General features: G+C 35.3%; 2 protein-coding genes across 4 annotated transcripts; one reads left to right on the forward strand and one right to left on the reverse strand.

Moving 5' to 3' along the window:
• Positions 1 to 1,586: 1,586 nt before the first annotated feature.
• LOC105177334 (RNI-like superfamily protein) lies at positions 1,587 to 3,295 on the reverse strand. Its single transcript, XM_011100456.3, has one exon. The coding sequence runs from the start codon at positions 3,199 to 3,201 to the stop codon at positions 1,804 to 1,806; it is 1,398 nt and encodes a 465-aa protein (XP_011098758.3). The 5' UTR covers positions 3,202 to 3,295; the 3' UTR covers positions 1,587 to 1,803.
• A 2,085-nt stretch (positions 3,296 to 5,380) lies between these two features.
• On the forward strand, positions 5,381 to 11,568 carry LOC105177094 (ABC transporter B family member 26, chloroplastic). Of its 3 annotated transcripts, none has more exons than XR_002288401.2 (10): positions 5,381 to 6,039; positions 6,471 to 6,598; positions 6,700 to 6,742; positions 7,769 to 7,813; positions 7,917 to 8,039; positions 8,117 to 8,220; positions 8,771 to 8,825; positions 8,916 to 8,986; positions 10,722 to 10,853; positions 10,969 to 11,108. XR_002288401.2 is itself a non-coding variant. In XM_011100118.3 (10 exons), exons 1-10 carry the CDS (start codon positions 5,593 to 5,595, stop codon positions 11,173 to 11,175), a joined length of 1,326 nt encoding a protein of 441 aa, XP_011098420.1. In that variant the 5' UTR covers positions 5,387 to 5,592; the 3' UTR covers positions 11,176 to 11,568. The 3 variants fall into 3 exon arrangements, 2 of the variants coding, with proteins under 2 accessions (XP_011098420.1, XP_088741465.1); XM_011100118.3 differs by having other exon boundaries at positions 5,387 to 6,039; positions 10,751 to 10,853; positions 10,969 to 11,568; XM_088885339.1 differs by having other exon boundaries at positions 5,865 to 6,039; positions 6,520 to 6,598; positions 10,751 to 10,853; positions 10,969 to 11,568.
• The last annotated feature ends 879 nt before the right edge of the window (positions 11,569 to 12,447 follow it).

The raw sequence follows: 12,447 nt of genomic DNA on the forward strand, positions 1-12,447 counted from the left end.
TCGACCTCGGCGAATTAGATCCCCTTGCCTGCCCGAACTGCCCGTAAAATAATTTGGCGGGAAATGCGTGTCGAAAATTTCCTGGCTTCCCGCCAAGGGAAACCGTATGCAGCCCGCGAAAAGCGGTGATTCTCTGGGGTCGGTGTTTGGTTGGACGCTGAGGTGTGGTGAGATGGCGACCGTTAGTTTGAATCGGATGGTGCGCATGAACTCGCGTATTTGGCTATAAATTTAAACAGCGACAGTAAACCCCAGTTGTTTTATGGGAGAACTTCCAAGACCGTATAACCTTTTATTGCTAAATATTACCCCAACAATTTAGTAATTTGTCTAGCAAACCCCCCACTAAAGGCCTTCATTCACTAGGAAAAAGAAAATTCTAAAATTTAGAAAGCGAGGGTGTTTTTTTGATAAAATCGAATTGAGTTCGGATTAAAATTTTAATAAATAAAAAATTCGATACATCAAAGTGTTGTATTGAAGTTTTTTTTTTTTTAATGTTTCAGTTAAATATTTGGTCTTTCATTAAAAATTATTAAAAAAAGTTAATAATTAAATATTATTAATAATAATTGCTTTTTTTTTTATTTCAATTTGGTATTTTGTAAATCTTGTTTTTTTTAATAAGTAAATTAACATAAATAGTATAAAAATAATTAACATAAAAAAAGTTATGTATATAAAAATCAATAAAAATAATATTCTAATATTAAGTATTATTCAATAAACTGACACTAAAAATCGAGATGGAGTAGAATACTTAGATATTAAAAAAAAAAGAAATCGTGTCCCGGATCATTTTTTCAATCAATTTGGGTGATCATATTATTTATATGTAAGTACGGATCAAAGCACATTCGATGTATGCTAATAATTTATATTTATATTTAATCAAATGAAAGACAAATAAGATAAAGTGAATAATTGATTCTAAAATCAATAAAATAAATTAAAATTAAATGAGAATAAATAGAAAATTATTAATGTAACTAATTAATACGATTTGTGAAATAAATAAGTATATTTGAAGGTATTTACGTTTAATTATATTTATCAATCGAAATTAAATACTGTACGACTTTAAGCCTAGTAGAGATAATCCTGTTGGGATTATTAAAAGTCAAAGCAAGCTACAAATTTTTCTCAAATAAAATTATATTATAAAATTGTTGATAATGATTATGAAGATTTCAATTGAATTAGAATGCTAGAGTTCATGATGATATGATAGAAAGAGCAATATTTGTTTTTAATAATATTTATCTTATTTAACAAATGTAGTTTTCTTGAAGCTGAACGGGATTGGATATTGGGTTGGGCTACACTCACCAACTACAGCCAGATAATTGGAATGGGCCATGGGACTCTGAATCCCTTCCACGGCTGCGTATCTACACCTTGCGCGTTCTTGCTTCCCAAGAATTTAAGCCTAAAACTAAACCCAACCTACTCTTAAAATTTCAACTCACTTGGACTGATGATGGCTACTTAAGTGAGGCTCATATATTTCCCCCCAAAACAGGTAAACAGATGTCAGGACAAATTCAGTGGAAAACTACCATATGTTCCGTGAAGAATACAATAGCTACAGCATAAATATTTGAATTATAGTATCAAGAAACGCCGAGTACAAGTGCCCAAAAAAAAAGTACCCTGCAGCTGTATTTCATAAACATCTTGTTGTGTTCACTATGCTGTATCCACAATTTCGCAGACCAACAGTTTGTTACTCAATTCGTTACTACTTCACATCAAGAATGGGCTGCTCTTTCACTTTTGTTTCTCAACGGCTCAAAGCATTGATCAGTATACAACCTCTATAAACTTATTCCATGCCCATCTTCTAGCAACTTCACACAGTTTGCTCTGCTCCACCTCCACTCGTCTCAATCGCGGAGCATTCAAAACGAAAAATTCAACTCCGTCCACCTCAATCCCACAGCAATGCTTTATATCAATATATTGCAACTGATTACGGCTTCTGATCATCGAACCTAAAGTTGCGTTAGTTAACCTACCGCAACCCCTCAGTTTCAGTTCAACCAAGCAATTACATGAGACGAGCATCGACGCAAGCTCTTTATCAAGCAGCATATCATTATAAGACAAGTCCAATTTTCTCAGCTTCTTCAAGCTCTGTCCTAACGTTGTTAATAAACCAGGTTCTCTCTGGACTACATCACAGTTAATTAAGGCAAGCTCCTCAAGGCTATCAGCTACTGCCCTCCCAAAAGCCTTTAACCCCTCACCACTAACAAGACAGCAACTTTGCAGCCTTAAACTTACCAAGCCCCTGAAGTTCAAATTCTCGGACAAGGCGATCAAATGGGAGTTATCAAGATCAAGGGGCAACCTCAAATCAAGCCTTCTCAGACTACACCTGCTCTGGTTAATGAATTGAAGCAAACCCTCTCTGCTACCACCATCATAAATCAACAAAGAATCGAGAGAAACACAAGTTTCAGCCAAATTCAACAAAACCACATCGATTATGCTCCGACAAGTTGTTAATTCCAGTTCTTGAAGACCACTTAAGCACTTGAGAAACCTCGAAAACGAGGAGTAATCTCCAATACTCTCGCAGCTCGTCAGCTGCAGTTTCTTAACATTCTTACAGTTTCTCCAGAGAAAGCTAAGCCCGTGATCCCCTGCCAGGATTCCACACAAAGACAGACTCTCCAAATTCATCTCCACATCAAAGACAGCATCTTCCATTTCGTTGACTTGATGATTATTAATCTCCGATGAAGGGTTCGTGAGAAAGAGAGAGAGGCGTTTTAAATAATTAAAACAACGCAGCCAATGGAAAGACAGGGGCCTAGATATAGTGACAGAAATAGAAGAGAGATGAATACAACAAGTGGAGAGAGTGTAAAGAGAGAAAGGAGAAACTGGGGAGCACGAGAATCTGAGGTGGTGGAGGTTCGGACAGGAAGCGGCGACTGCGAGAAGTAGAGGATCTTCGCCGCCGGGACCAGCGATAGAAAGAGAAGACAAGAAAGGGTGGTGGGTGAGAAAGGTGGAAAAAGAAGCGATGGTGGTGGGATCATAAGGAGGAGGGAAGTGGAGGGAAAGAGAGGTAGTGGAGGAGCGAAGGAGACGACGCCAGCGCTTGGAGACAAGGGAAACGACGGCGGAGGAGGGTAGGGGAATGCGGTGGAAGATTTCTTGGAGAAGCTCATCGCAGAGAAGTGCGTCCATTTTAGTTTCAGTACTCTGCTTCTCCAAAGTGCGGATGCCGTTTTATTGTAGTTGAGGTGGTGATGGTGACAAGAAATAGAATTTGTATAGTCGCCACACGTTTTATTCTTCACTGATTTTGTTTCAATTAATTGTGGAGAAGAAAGATTTTCAAATTTTATAATAATTGAACATCACACAAATTCAAGATTCCATTGCTGCGAATGCTTCTATTCTTTTGTTGCTCCAAATTACAGTGGACAGTGGAGACGCTGCCACCAAAGTTTTTATCCAAATTAAATTAATTATATAATATATGTAATTAATTATTTTTTTAAATTATATATTAATTATACTATAAATATATTATATTTTTTATATAATTAATTTAAATTTAACAAAACTCTATTAAATTAAAATTTTCTCTCATCCTCACACACAACAAGAATCTTCTTTTTTTTTTGTCATCGTCACAATTGTGGATTTATTAGTTATTATATTAATTACAGTAAATTATAATGATTTCTCCTACAATTTTACTGTATACTTAATTATGAATATTTTTTCGTTGTTTGAAAAATTACGTATACTCTCTGATATTTAATGCAATTATGTAATTGTCAACTATACTCTTACTGTATTGGACAGGATGATGAAACACTTAATTAATATAAAAAATAAAATTATAATTTTTGGTACACAATGACATTTTGATCAGTTAACCATAAAAAATGAATGAAAACTTAATGGATATTGACGGAATAAAGTAATTTTAAACAGTTGTTAAAATCCAAAAGGTATTGATAAATTTTCAAACAACGATGAGTTATTTGTAATCACGTCAACATTTAAATAATTTTCATGAATGAACTAATAATTATATTTTTGTCTCCAAGTTAAATATGTTGGAATGATTAGTGAGAGTCATATCTACTCTTAGAGGGACGAGCCTATGACTGTGAGTAAACAGTTAGATACCAATCAAAGAACCTTCAATGCAATGAAATATATATTCTCTTCATTTTTTATAAAAAAAAGAAGTTGGTTTTCCATAATAATAATAATTTATCTTGTCAATTTCCCACTAAAAATATGAAGGGTCGAGTAACGAAACGGCGTTTGTGGTCCATAGTGTGATTTGTGGAGCTGAGTTGGTGGGGTTGGGGGGAAGGGGATGTGACCGTTGGTTAGCAGACACCTAGAGGATAGCCCACTTTTTATTACCCCATTTAAGTGAAAGTGATGATTGAGAGTGGCTGCATTCCCATTTTGTAGTGAATGAATGGATGCCTGCAATTGCGATCCAACCATCTTTCAACCCCACAATTACAGTTACAAACGAGTCAAGCTCACCCAAATGTTTTTTAATTTTCCAGACATCCTCATTTTCTGCTACATTCTTGAAACTAAAATGATAAATTATGTTAAAATTACTCAGGAAGTGTTTGCAAAAATTTTTGTTTTTATAAAAGTAATTTTTGTTGAAAAAATTGGAAGTTGTAGTAGAATCAAAAGTTGGTAGTGTTTGTTGAAAAAAAATAAAAAGCAGATAAAAGTTAAATTGGATAATGTTTGGAGAAAAATCACTTCTAAAATAAACTTAATTGATTAAAAATCATGTTGTCTCTATGTGTTAAAAAGATACTATTTTTTTTACATATTATTTCACTTATTTTTTTGTCAATTAGTAATTACTTTTCACAAAAAATAATAAATTCTATTTCGATTAGCATATTTTATTTTATTATAAAAAATGTGTGTAATCAAATAATAATATGTGAACAAAATAATATAATTTAGATGTTATAGCAAATAAAATATAAAAATTTTAAAATAATATGTGAAAGTGTAAATTTGATTATTGCTAAATTTTTCAATATTCAAATAATTTTAAATAGAAACGGGACGAAACAAGATGGGAGCTGTGATTTGTTATTCGGGTGTCGGGATGGGTCTGGAGTCTGGACGGGCCGGTCCTATTTCCATCCCTAATTATTAATTCCAGCTACATGGATGGATTAAGATCAGATCACAATCTAATCGAAATTCAAATCTTAATTGATTATCATGATTTCATAAAAAAAAATGAAAAAGAAAGTAAATTATTAGATAGAATTATGTGGATATCTCGTCAAATCAATCATAATAAACATGACCAAAATTGATTATTTAGAAAAGGGCTAAACCGCACGAAAGAATTATATTTGCATTCAAAATTGTCAATCATAAGACTAAAAGAGACCTAAGGAATGAATGAAAAATCTGAAAAAAAGCTGATGCCAATTCACACATTTTAAAAGTCTATTACAGTCAACTTGAACTGAAATTGGAGCACGGACCTTACGGTTTGAATCGCCTCCACCGCCGGTGGCGGGGGTTTTATTCCCGCCGTACAGCTTGTATCCCTCCTCCATGGCCACCCTTCCGACAACGCTCCATTATTATATCTCCTTTAACGATCAGGAGACCGGCTCATTTCCTATTTCCACCTCCACGAGCAAACTCAAATTCCGGAATTCATCCGCAATTCTGACCCTAGCTCGGCCCAGCTATCCTATCTGCAATTACAGTTCAGTTTACGCACTTACGCCTATTTCAGATGGGTTCAAGCAAAATCGAGAGGGGTGTTGCGATACAAGGAATGAAGCTCTTCACTTCAAAGGATGGATGGAGACTGTTCGCGACATTTTGCCGGGTGGAAGTTGGTGGAATTTGAATGATGTCGATCAGAACACCAATGGCTCTCCCGTTGCAGCGAAGCCCATGGCTGTTATGGAAGCTCTGAGCCAAATATGGGCGCTGGTAGCTGACGAGAAATGGATTCTGTACACGGCCTTTGGTGCTTTAACTGTTGCTGCGGTGCGTTTGCTGGTTTACGCAGTTTGTTTGTTCGGCTATATGTTTATGTCGTGTTTGAAGTGAATGTTTCTATCTGATTGAGCATTATCCTTAAACGATTTCTATTTTTATTAGGTATTCCAGTGATTACATGTTTATCAATGATTAGTTTTAATGTTGTAATTGGCGAGTAGTTTTCGGTGCATGGTTGAGATTTACAATTTTAATGGATAGCCAATCTTACATGCTTTACCTGCATACGTTGTACAGGTAGATTGTTTTGGTTGATTAGTGCATCCCCCTGATGCTGATTTTGATCACAACTACAAGTTTCCTTTAGCTTTGAAAGAAAAATAGTCCACGCTAATTTATTTTCTGTTTCTCGTTAACTGTTTTTTTTTTCTTTTTTGGTTTTATCCTTACTATAATTTATAATACATGTATTTCTGCAGCTGTCAGAAATATCAATGCCAGGGATACTGACAGCATCTGTCTTTTCAGCACAAAATGGTGAAACCTTGGTGTTCTATCAAAAATCACGGCTTCTAGTTTTCTTGTGTTTAATCTCAGGAATATGCAGGTTGTCTTTTGTTATTTATTTTTCCTTTCCTGTTCTTCTTTCAATTAACAGCTTATTCTGATTATTTTCCTGTGCATTGTTCAACCTTTCTGGGACTGCAGTGGCCTGCGAAGTGGATGTTTTGCTATTGCAAATATGATTTTGGTGCGTCGAACAAGTTACGGTTTCCTTTATTCACTTTTTTTTACCTTGATGTTTGAACAGTTAACACTTGGAGAAGCTCAGACCGTGATGTTTGGACAGTTCAGTTTCAATTCCATGGATCTAAAGTGGAAATTATAGGACAACCTTTTCCCCAACTTGCATTTTGGTTGGAGAAAATTTTCAGCAATTAGTTTATTAAAGGACTTGTTCCCTGTCAACATGTGGAGTTTTTTTTATCTCCAGCCCAGATACCTTCCCCAATTCTATATTGCATATATTTCTTCCCAAATGAGCATGCATACAAATCTGCAATTCATGGTAACGCTCATGCATTGTCTTCGGTCTCCATTTCTCTTCCATTCCAAAGTTTTACAAACCTACTGGTAGAACAAGTCAAAGGCCCAATAATTTATTTCAGTAGACCAGTTCCACTTTTGAGATCCGTGATCAGTGAAATAATGGAATTCTGAGTTGTAATTCATATACTAGTAAATATCTTACGGCAAAGATGAAATCAACAATAGATACTCCCTAAGATTATGTAAATTCTACTCATACACCATGTAGGGCATAGTTATCTTATGAACCTACAAGTCAATGAATTCAAGTTTTTGGCTTTTCTCAATGATCTTACTGTTATAGGCTGGATGCTGTGTACTTCTAGTGAATTATCCTGTTTGAGTATGTAAAGGACTTTAAACGAGAAGCTTGCTGTATGGTAGTATTCTTTTCATTTCAGCTAGTCCATTTCGTTTCTTTTAAACTATTTTATTGGATTGGTTATGTGCATGTCTGAACTTTATCATCAGCAGTCTACATGATCTTGATACTCAGAGTTAGGTTCTACAGTCAAACTGTTTTGTGGTTACATATTTTTTCATTCTAGCATTGCATTCTGTTATAGTTGTCATTTGGGATTTCAAAATAAATTAATTTCTAGCTCCTGTACATCTTTCATATGTTTTCGCGTGCCTGCTTTTTTAATTAAGAGTGCAGGCATCAATTGGTGTTTCTCAATTCGTGCAGGTTAAGCGTCTCAGGGAAACTGTATATAAATCTCTTCTACTTCAGGTCTGAATATTATCTGAATTATGCATACTGGAGTGACTTATGTACCTTAACCGTATGTATGTATGTTTTCAATCTTAACATTGAAGTGTTACATTCGGTGTAGGATATGACCTTTTATGATACAGAAGCAGTTGGTGATCTTAATAGCAGGATTAATTCAGATTGCCAACGGTTATCTCGTACCATTGGAAATGATATACATTTGATCCTGCGAAATTTTCTCCAGGTGACTACTCAGGTTAATTTTATATTTTTCCCTGATCTTGTTATTGTCTAATCTCTGATTGACTGACATTGTTGCAGGGGATAGGTGCATTTATCCACTTGATGACTTTGTCGTGTCCTCTTGCACTGTCTTCCCTGGTTGTATGCATTACTTTGTCAGCAACATTCCTTATTTATGGGCGGTAAGTATTAAAAATCTTCATGTACTCAACTTTATAGTGGATACCTTCTATTCCTAATTTATAAGATGATCTTTCATCAGCAGTATCATGGGAGTCTCACATATAAACATTAGAACTGTCTCAGATAGTAATCAACGCATGCTTATTAAATATTAACAAAAACTGACCTTGTCGAGATATGTGTGGTTATTCAATGCTTTGGTTTGGTGGTAATAAACTCATCACAGTACAAACTGGTGGATATTTCTTAGTTTTAACTTCTTAGTTCTTACTGTAGTTCAGCTAACTAGTACCGACCATTTGGTCGTGTTTCAGAGAAAATAAAGTATATTTTTCTCTTGGCTCATGATTTGTCTTTATTTTATGTAATATTTTAATTCACATTAGTGTGGATCAATTTCTTATCGTGTAAATATGAGTGACTATGGATCAAAGGGATATGTATGCATCTATAATGTGAATGTTCAATGAACAGATCCTTGTATAAGAAGTGTGTTTGTGCTGAACCATGTTATGACATTTGGAGAAACTGGAATTGTTGCTTTGACAGGTACCGGAAGAAAGCAGCACAGCTTGCTCAAGATTTTGTTGCTTCTGCCAATGAAGTAAATCACAAAACTGACTAGTATTTCGAATTGTCTCTTAATCTCATATATTTTTTCGAGATCAAGGATTCCTTTTCCCAAAAATTTCAGGTTGCACAAGAAACATTGTCTTCGACAAGAACAGTCCGAGCATATGGAACCGAAAGAGAAGAATTTCAGAGGTAGTGAATTTTTTTTTTTAAGATTGGTAAATTGCATCCATATCCCTCCATGATTGGTATGAAGTAATGGGGTGGGAATGGACTTGGCATTCCCAACTCCATTCCTATACATATGGTTGGTATAACTAGGTATAAGTAAGGAAAAGAATTGGTGATTCCATAGGAATCCCTATTCCCTTAGGAAAGGGAATCGTGATTCCATCCCTACACCATGGGATTATCTATTCCTATTATGTTGGCAATGGAATTTTTTTCCCCTTGATAAAATTATCCGTATAAACCAAATAAAACCTACCTCTTTTTCATCTTTCACTTTCTCTCGTCGTCTTTTTTGTCTTCCAGTTTCTCTCATCGGCTTCTTCGTCTTTCGATTGCTCTCATCATCTTCTTAAAGTTTATCAAGTAAATTTTATTGGCTTTCACTTTTTGGTATTTAGTCTTAATTGTTAATTTATTTTTTTGATCAAATATTGAGACAAAGTAGTAGATCGTTGTGATTATATTATACACATTAACTAATTTGGTTGTTCAAATCAATATAATACCTTTTGCAGAAAAATATTATTTATGTGTTCTAAGTAAATAAATAATTTTTCCCATAATCTTTTTTATTGACGTATTAGATGTTTTATAAATGCATTCAATGTTCCCAAAACAAAAATATATTAAAGGGTAAATTTGTCATAAAAATAATTTATGACAATCATGTGAACGGAATCAACTAAAGAAAGATCATCCCATTGCCTTATATTTCTCGTTTATACCAATCATAGGAATGCTATTCAAATATGATTCCTTTCCCATCCTTAATCCATTCCCACTCAATCCCATTCCAGCATACCAATCATGCCCTTTAGGTTTGGCTTAATTATAGACCCACCCTTATTGTTCGAAAAACTAGAATATGTTGAGACTTGAGATGATTGTGTACCCTCACACGATGACATTGAAATGACAACATTCCTGTTATGGTATTCCTGAAGAGAAGGTAAAGGAAAAACTAAAAAATATAAAATGAGGGAATTACTTTTTACTGTACAGGGGTCTATATAATATTTGATATTATAATTGTTGTTAATGTTGCATATTGAAATTCATGTATCTTATTTTTTTGACATATTAAAATTATATACTTTTCTTTTTATTATTTTGTTCTTTGCACAATTGTTTTTATTTCCATTTATTTTCCTCCTGGGTTCTACATCCATCCTGTTCATTCAGCCAATCCCATTACGATGTATATGTGACGTTGCTCTGGACCTCACTCGCGTTACCCTTCAAATATTAGTTTTTCTTTTTCATTCTTTGTGTACTATCATCTCACTACATGTTCTGCTCATTTTTCCATTTCTGTAAGCAAATTCATCTCTATGGACTGTATATTCTCAGAACAGAGGAAGAAGTGCAATCTAAGCTTTTTTTGGAGACACTATTCTAATGGGATATGAACTATCGTAAAACTAGTCAGAATGAACCCCGGCCATACTATTATGTGCCATGCCACATACTCTTCCGCCCACCTCCAGCCCCTTTTCTTACCACTCTACCCCATCCTCAGTCCCTTCCTACTAGCACGACAAACATCAGGGTTCTCTTTTCGTGAATTATCAAATGTCGGGGTCAGATTTGTAGATCAAGTCAAACCATAGGCGATTACCCTTTGAAATGTGAATATTGAAACGAGGCAATCATACATGGTGATACTTCATATCATGTTTATCTGTGCTCATGGCAGGCTTATTAGCATATGGAATTCGTTTTTAGGTACAAGCAATGGCTTGACAGGTTAGCATCCGTGGGTGTGCGAGAAAGTGTAGCTTACGGGTTCTGGACTCTTAGTTTCAGCACATTTTACCGGTCCACACAGGTCTTGCTCTATTTTATGGATTCATGAAGTTTGTATCCTGTTAGATAGATACATGCAACTAATCTTTTCTGACATGTTATATTATCCTAATTAGCTATCAATTTATATTTTGTAGGTTTTGGCAGTCCTGTTCGGAGGAATGTCTATATTGAGTGGTTGCGTGTCGGCTGAGCAACTGACCAAGTATGTTTTGTATTGTGAGTGGTTAATTTATGCCGCCTGGAGGTTGCAAGACAGCATGTCATCCTTACTTCAGTCCCTTGGAGCCTGTACAAAAGTATTCGAGTTGATGCATCTTCCACCCAGTAGCGAATTCCTGTAGCGAATTCCCTTTTTCGCCCTCATTCTTTTTGGTCTTAGACACAATAAGTTTGTGTGATTGGTGCATCCTATTGCATCTATAACTTCCATCCTGCGCCAACGGCTCTCTTGATCCCAGAGATATATTAGACTGCAGGCTGCATGTAGCCCTTCTAAGAAACAGAAGATGGACATGATGAAATTAAGCATATGCAGCAGAGTTATAAATAGATAGTAAAGTTGCAGAGTTGTAAGCAGGTAGTAGAGTTGCTATTTTCTTAAAACTTACTTTTCTCTTCTTTTTAGTTAATTAGTTTTAACTAAAGCAGCAGTTATTAGTTGGTCGTAATTAGGTGATTAGTCAGTTAACATTCTGAGCTTATTGAAGCTCTGGGTTTGTACTCTCGATGCATGTCGACGGGAAATATGCAGATAACCCGATACTGTGTCCTTGTATGTCCATATGTGAATTGACACTGGGTTTAATTAATTGAAAAGGCCACAGTTTTAGATATTTTTCCAACTTTAACTTTACCAGGATTAACTGCCTTCCTGGTATCTTACACATTCCCCATGGTTTGTTTAACTTGCGTGAAACATTCAGATATAAATCTGTTGAAAGGTTGAGCTCATGGCATAGGTGGAAGATCACATTAATTATCTTTCTCTTCGCCTTCCTGAGGCAGTCGGCAGTAAGGTAAGCAGCAAGTGTTGTGTGTGTTTGAATTCGTTACTTTGATATGAATTTAATTGTTCCATGCATGAGCAAAATAGAGACGCTGCGACTCCCTCTGCGATGTGTATCTGTCTTGCTCTATCCTGTTTCCCATGCCTTGTGGACATTCACTCGGCGACGAGAATATGCACCACTACTAGTTGCTGCGTAGTTATATTCTTCATCTGCACAAGGCGGCGTTTGCAGATTCTTCTTCATTTTTTGAACTATAAAGAGGTGAATTAATTATCTTTACAAACCGAACCTAATGCTTTACTTGATTCTCATAGCTTTTAGGCGCATCTGTATTTAATTGTAAATGCTTCTAGGTTCTGTCAGCTTTTTGTACCTTTTTCTTCCCTTTCCCTCCATAAAGTTTTAATTTACTCTTCAATGTTTTTCCCACTATAAAATTCTGGATCCAAACACGACCTCCATGCGAGCAATTATTTTCTGGAAATTTTTTACATAATTCAGACACCTACAGATGGGTGCAATTAGGAAATAAAGCACCAACGCAAATAACACTGCTTCCAATGTTGTATATGAAAACATTATTGGAGCTAGCTAGCTAGCTAG

This window comes from Sesamum indicum, linkage group LG9 (genome assembly GCF_026168435.1).
Source record: "Sesamum indicum cultivar Baizhima isolate 11 linkage group LG9, ASM2616843v1, whole genome shotgun sequence".
Lineage (NCBI taxonomy): Eukaryota > Viridiplantae > Streptophyta > Magnoliopsida > Lamiales > Pedaliaceae > Sesamum > Sesamum indicum.

What these genes read in the sequence shown, in the direction of transcription:
- LOC105177334 (XM_011100456.3), bottom strand. Translation starts at nt 3,201, where the DNA reads ATGGACGCACTTCTCTGCGATGAGCTTCTCCAAGAAATCTTCCACCGC.
- LOC105177094 (XM_011100118.3), top strand. Translation starts at nt 5,593, where the DNA reads ATGGCCACCCTTCCGACAACGCTCCATTATTATATCTCCTTTAACGAT. An exon ending in ATAAATCTCTTCTACTTCAG is followed by an intron (nt 7,814 to 7,916) that starts GTCTGAATATTA and finishes CATTCGGTGTAG; the next exon opens with GATATGACCTTTTATGATAC. An exon ending in GAAAGAGAAGAATTTCAGAG is followed by an intron (nt 8,987 to 10,750) that starts GTAGTGAATTTT and finishes ATTCGTTTTTAG; the next exon opens with GTACAAGCAATGGCTTGACA.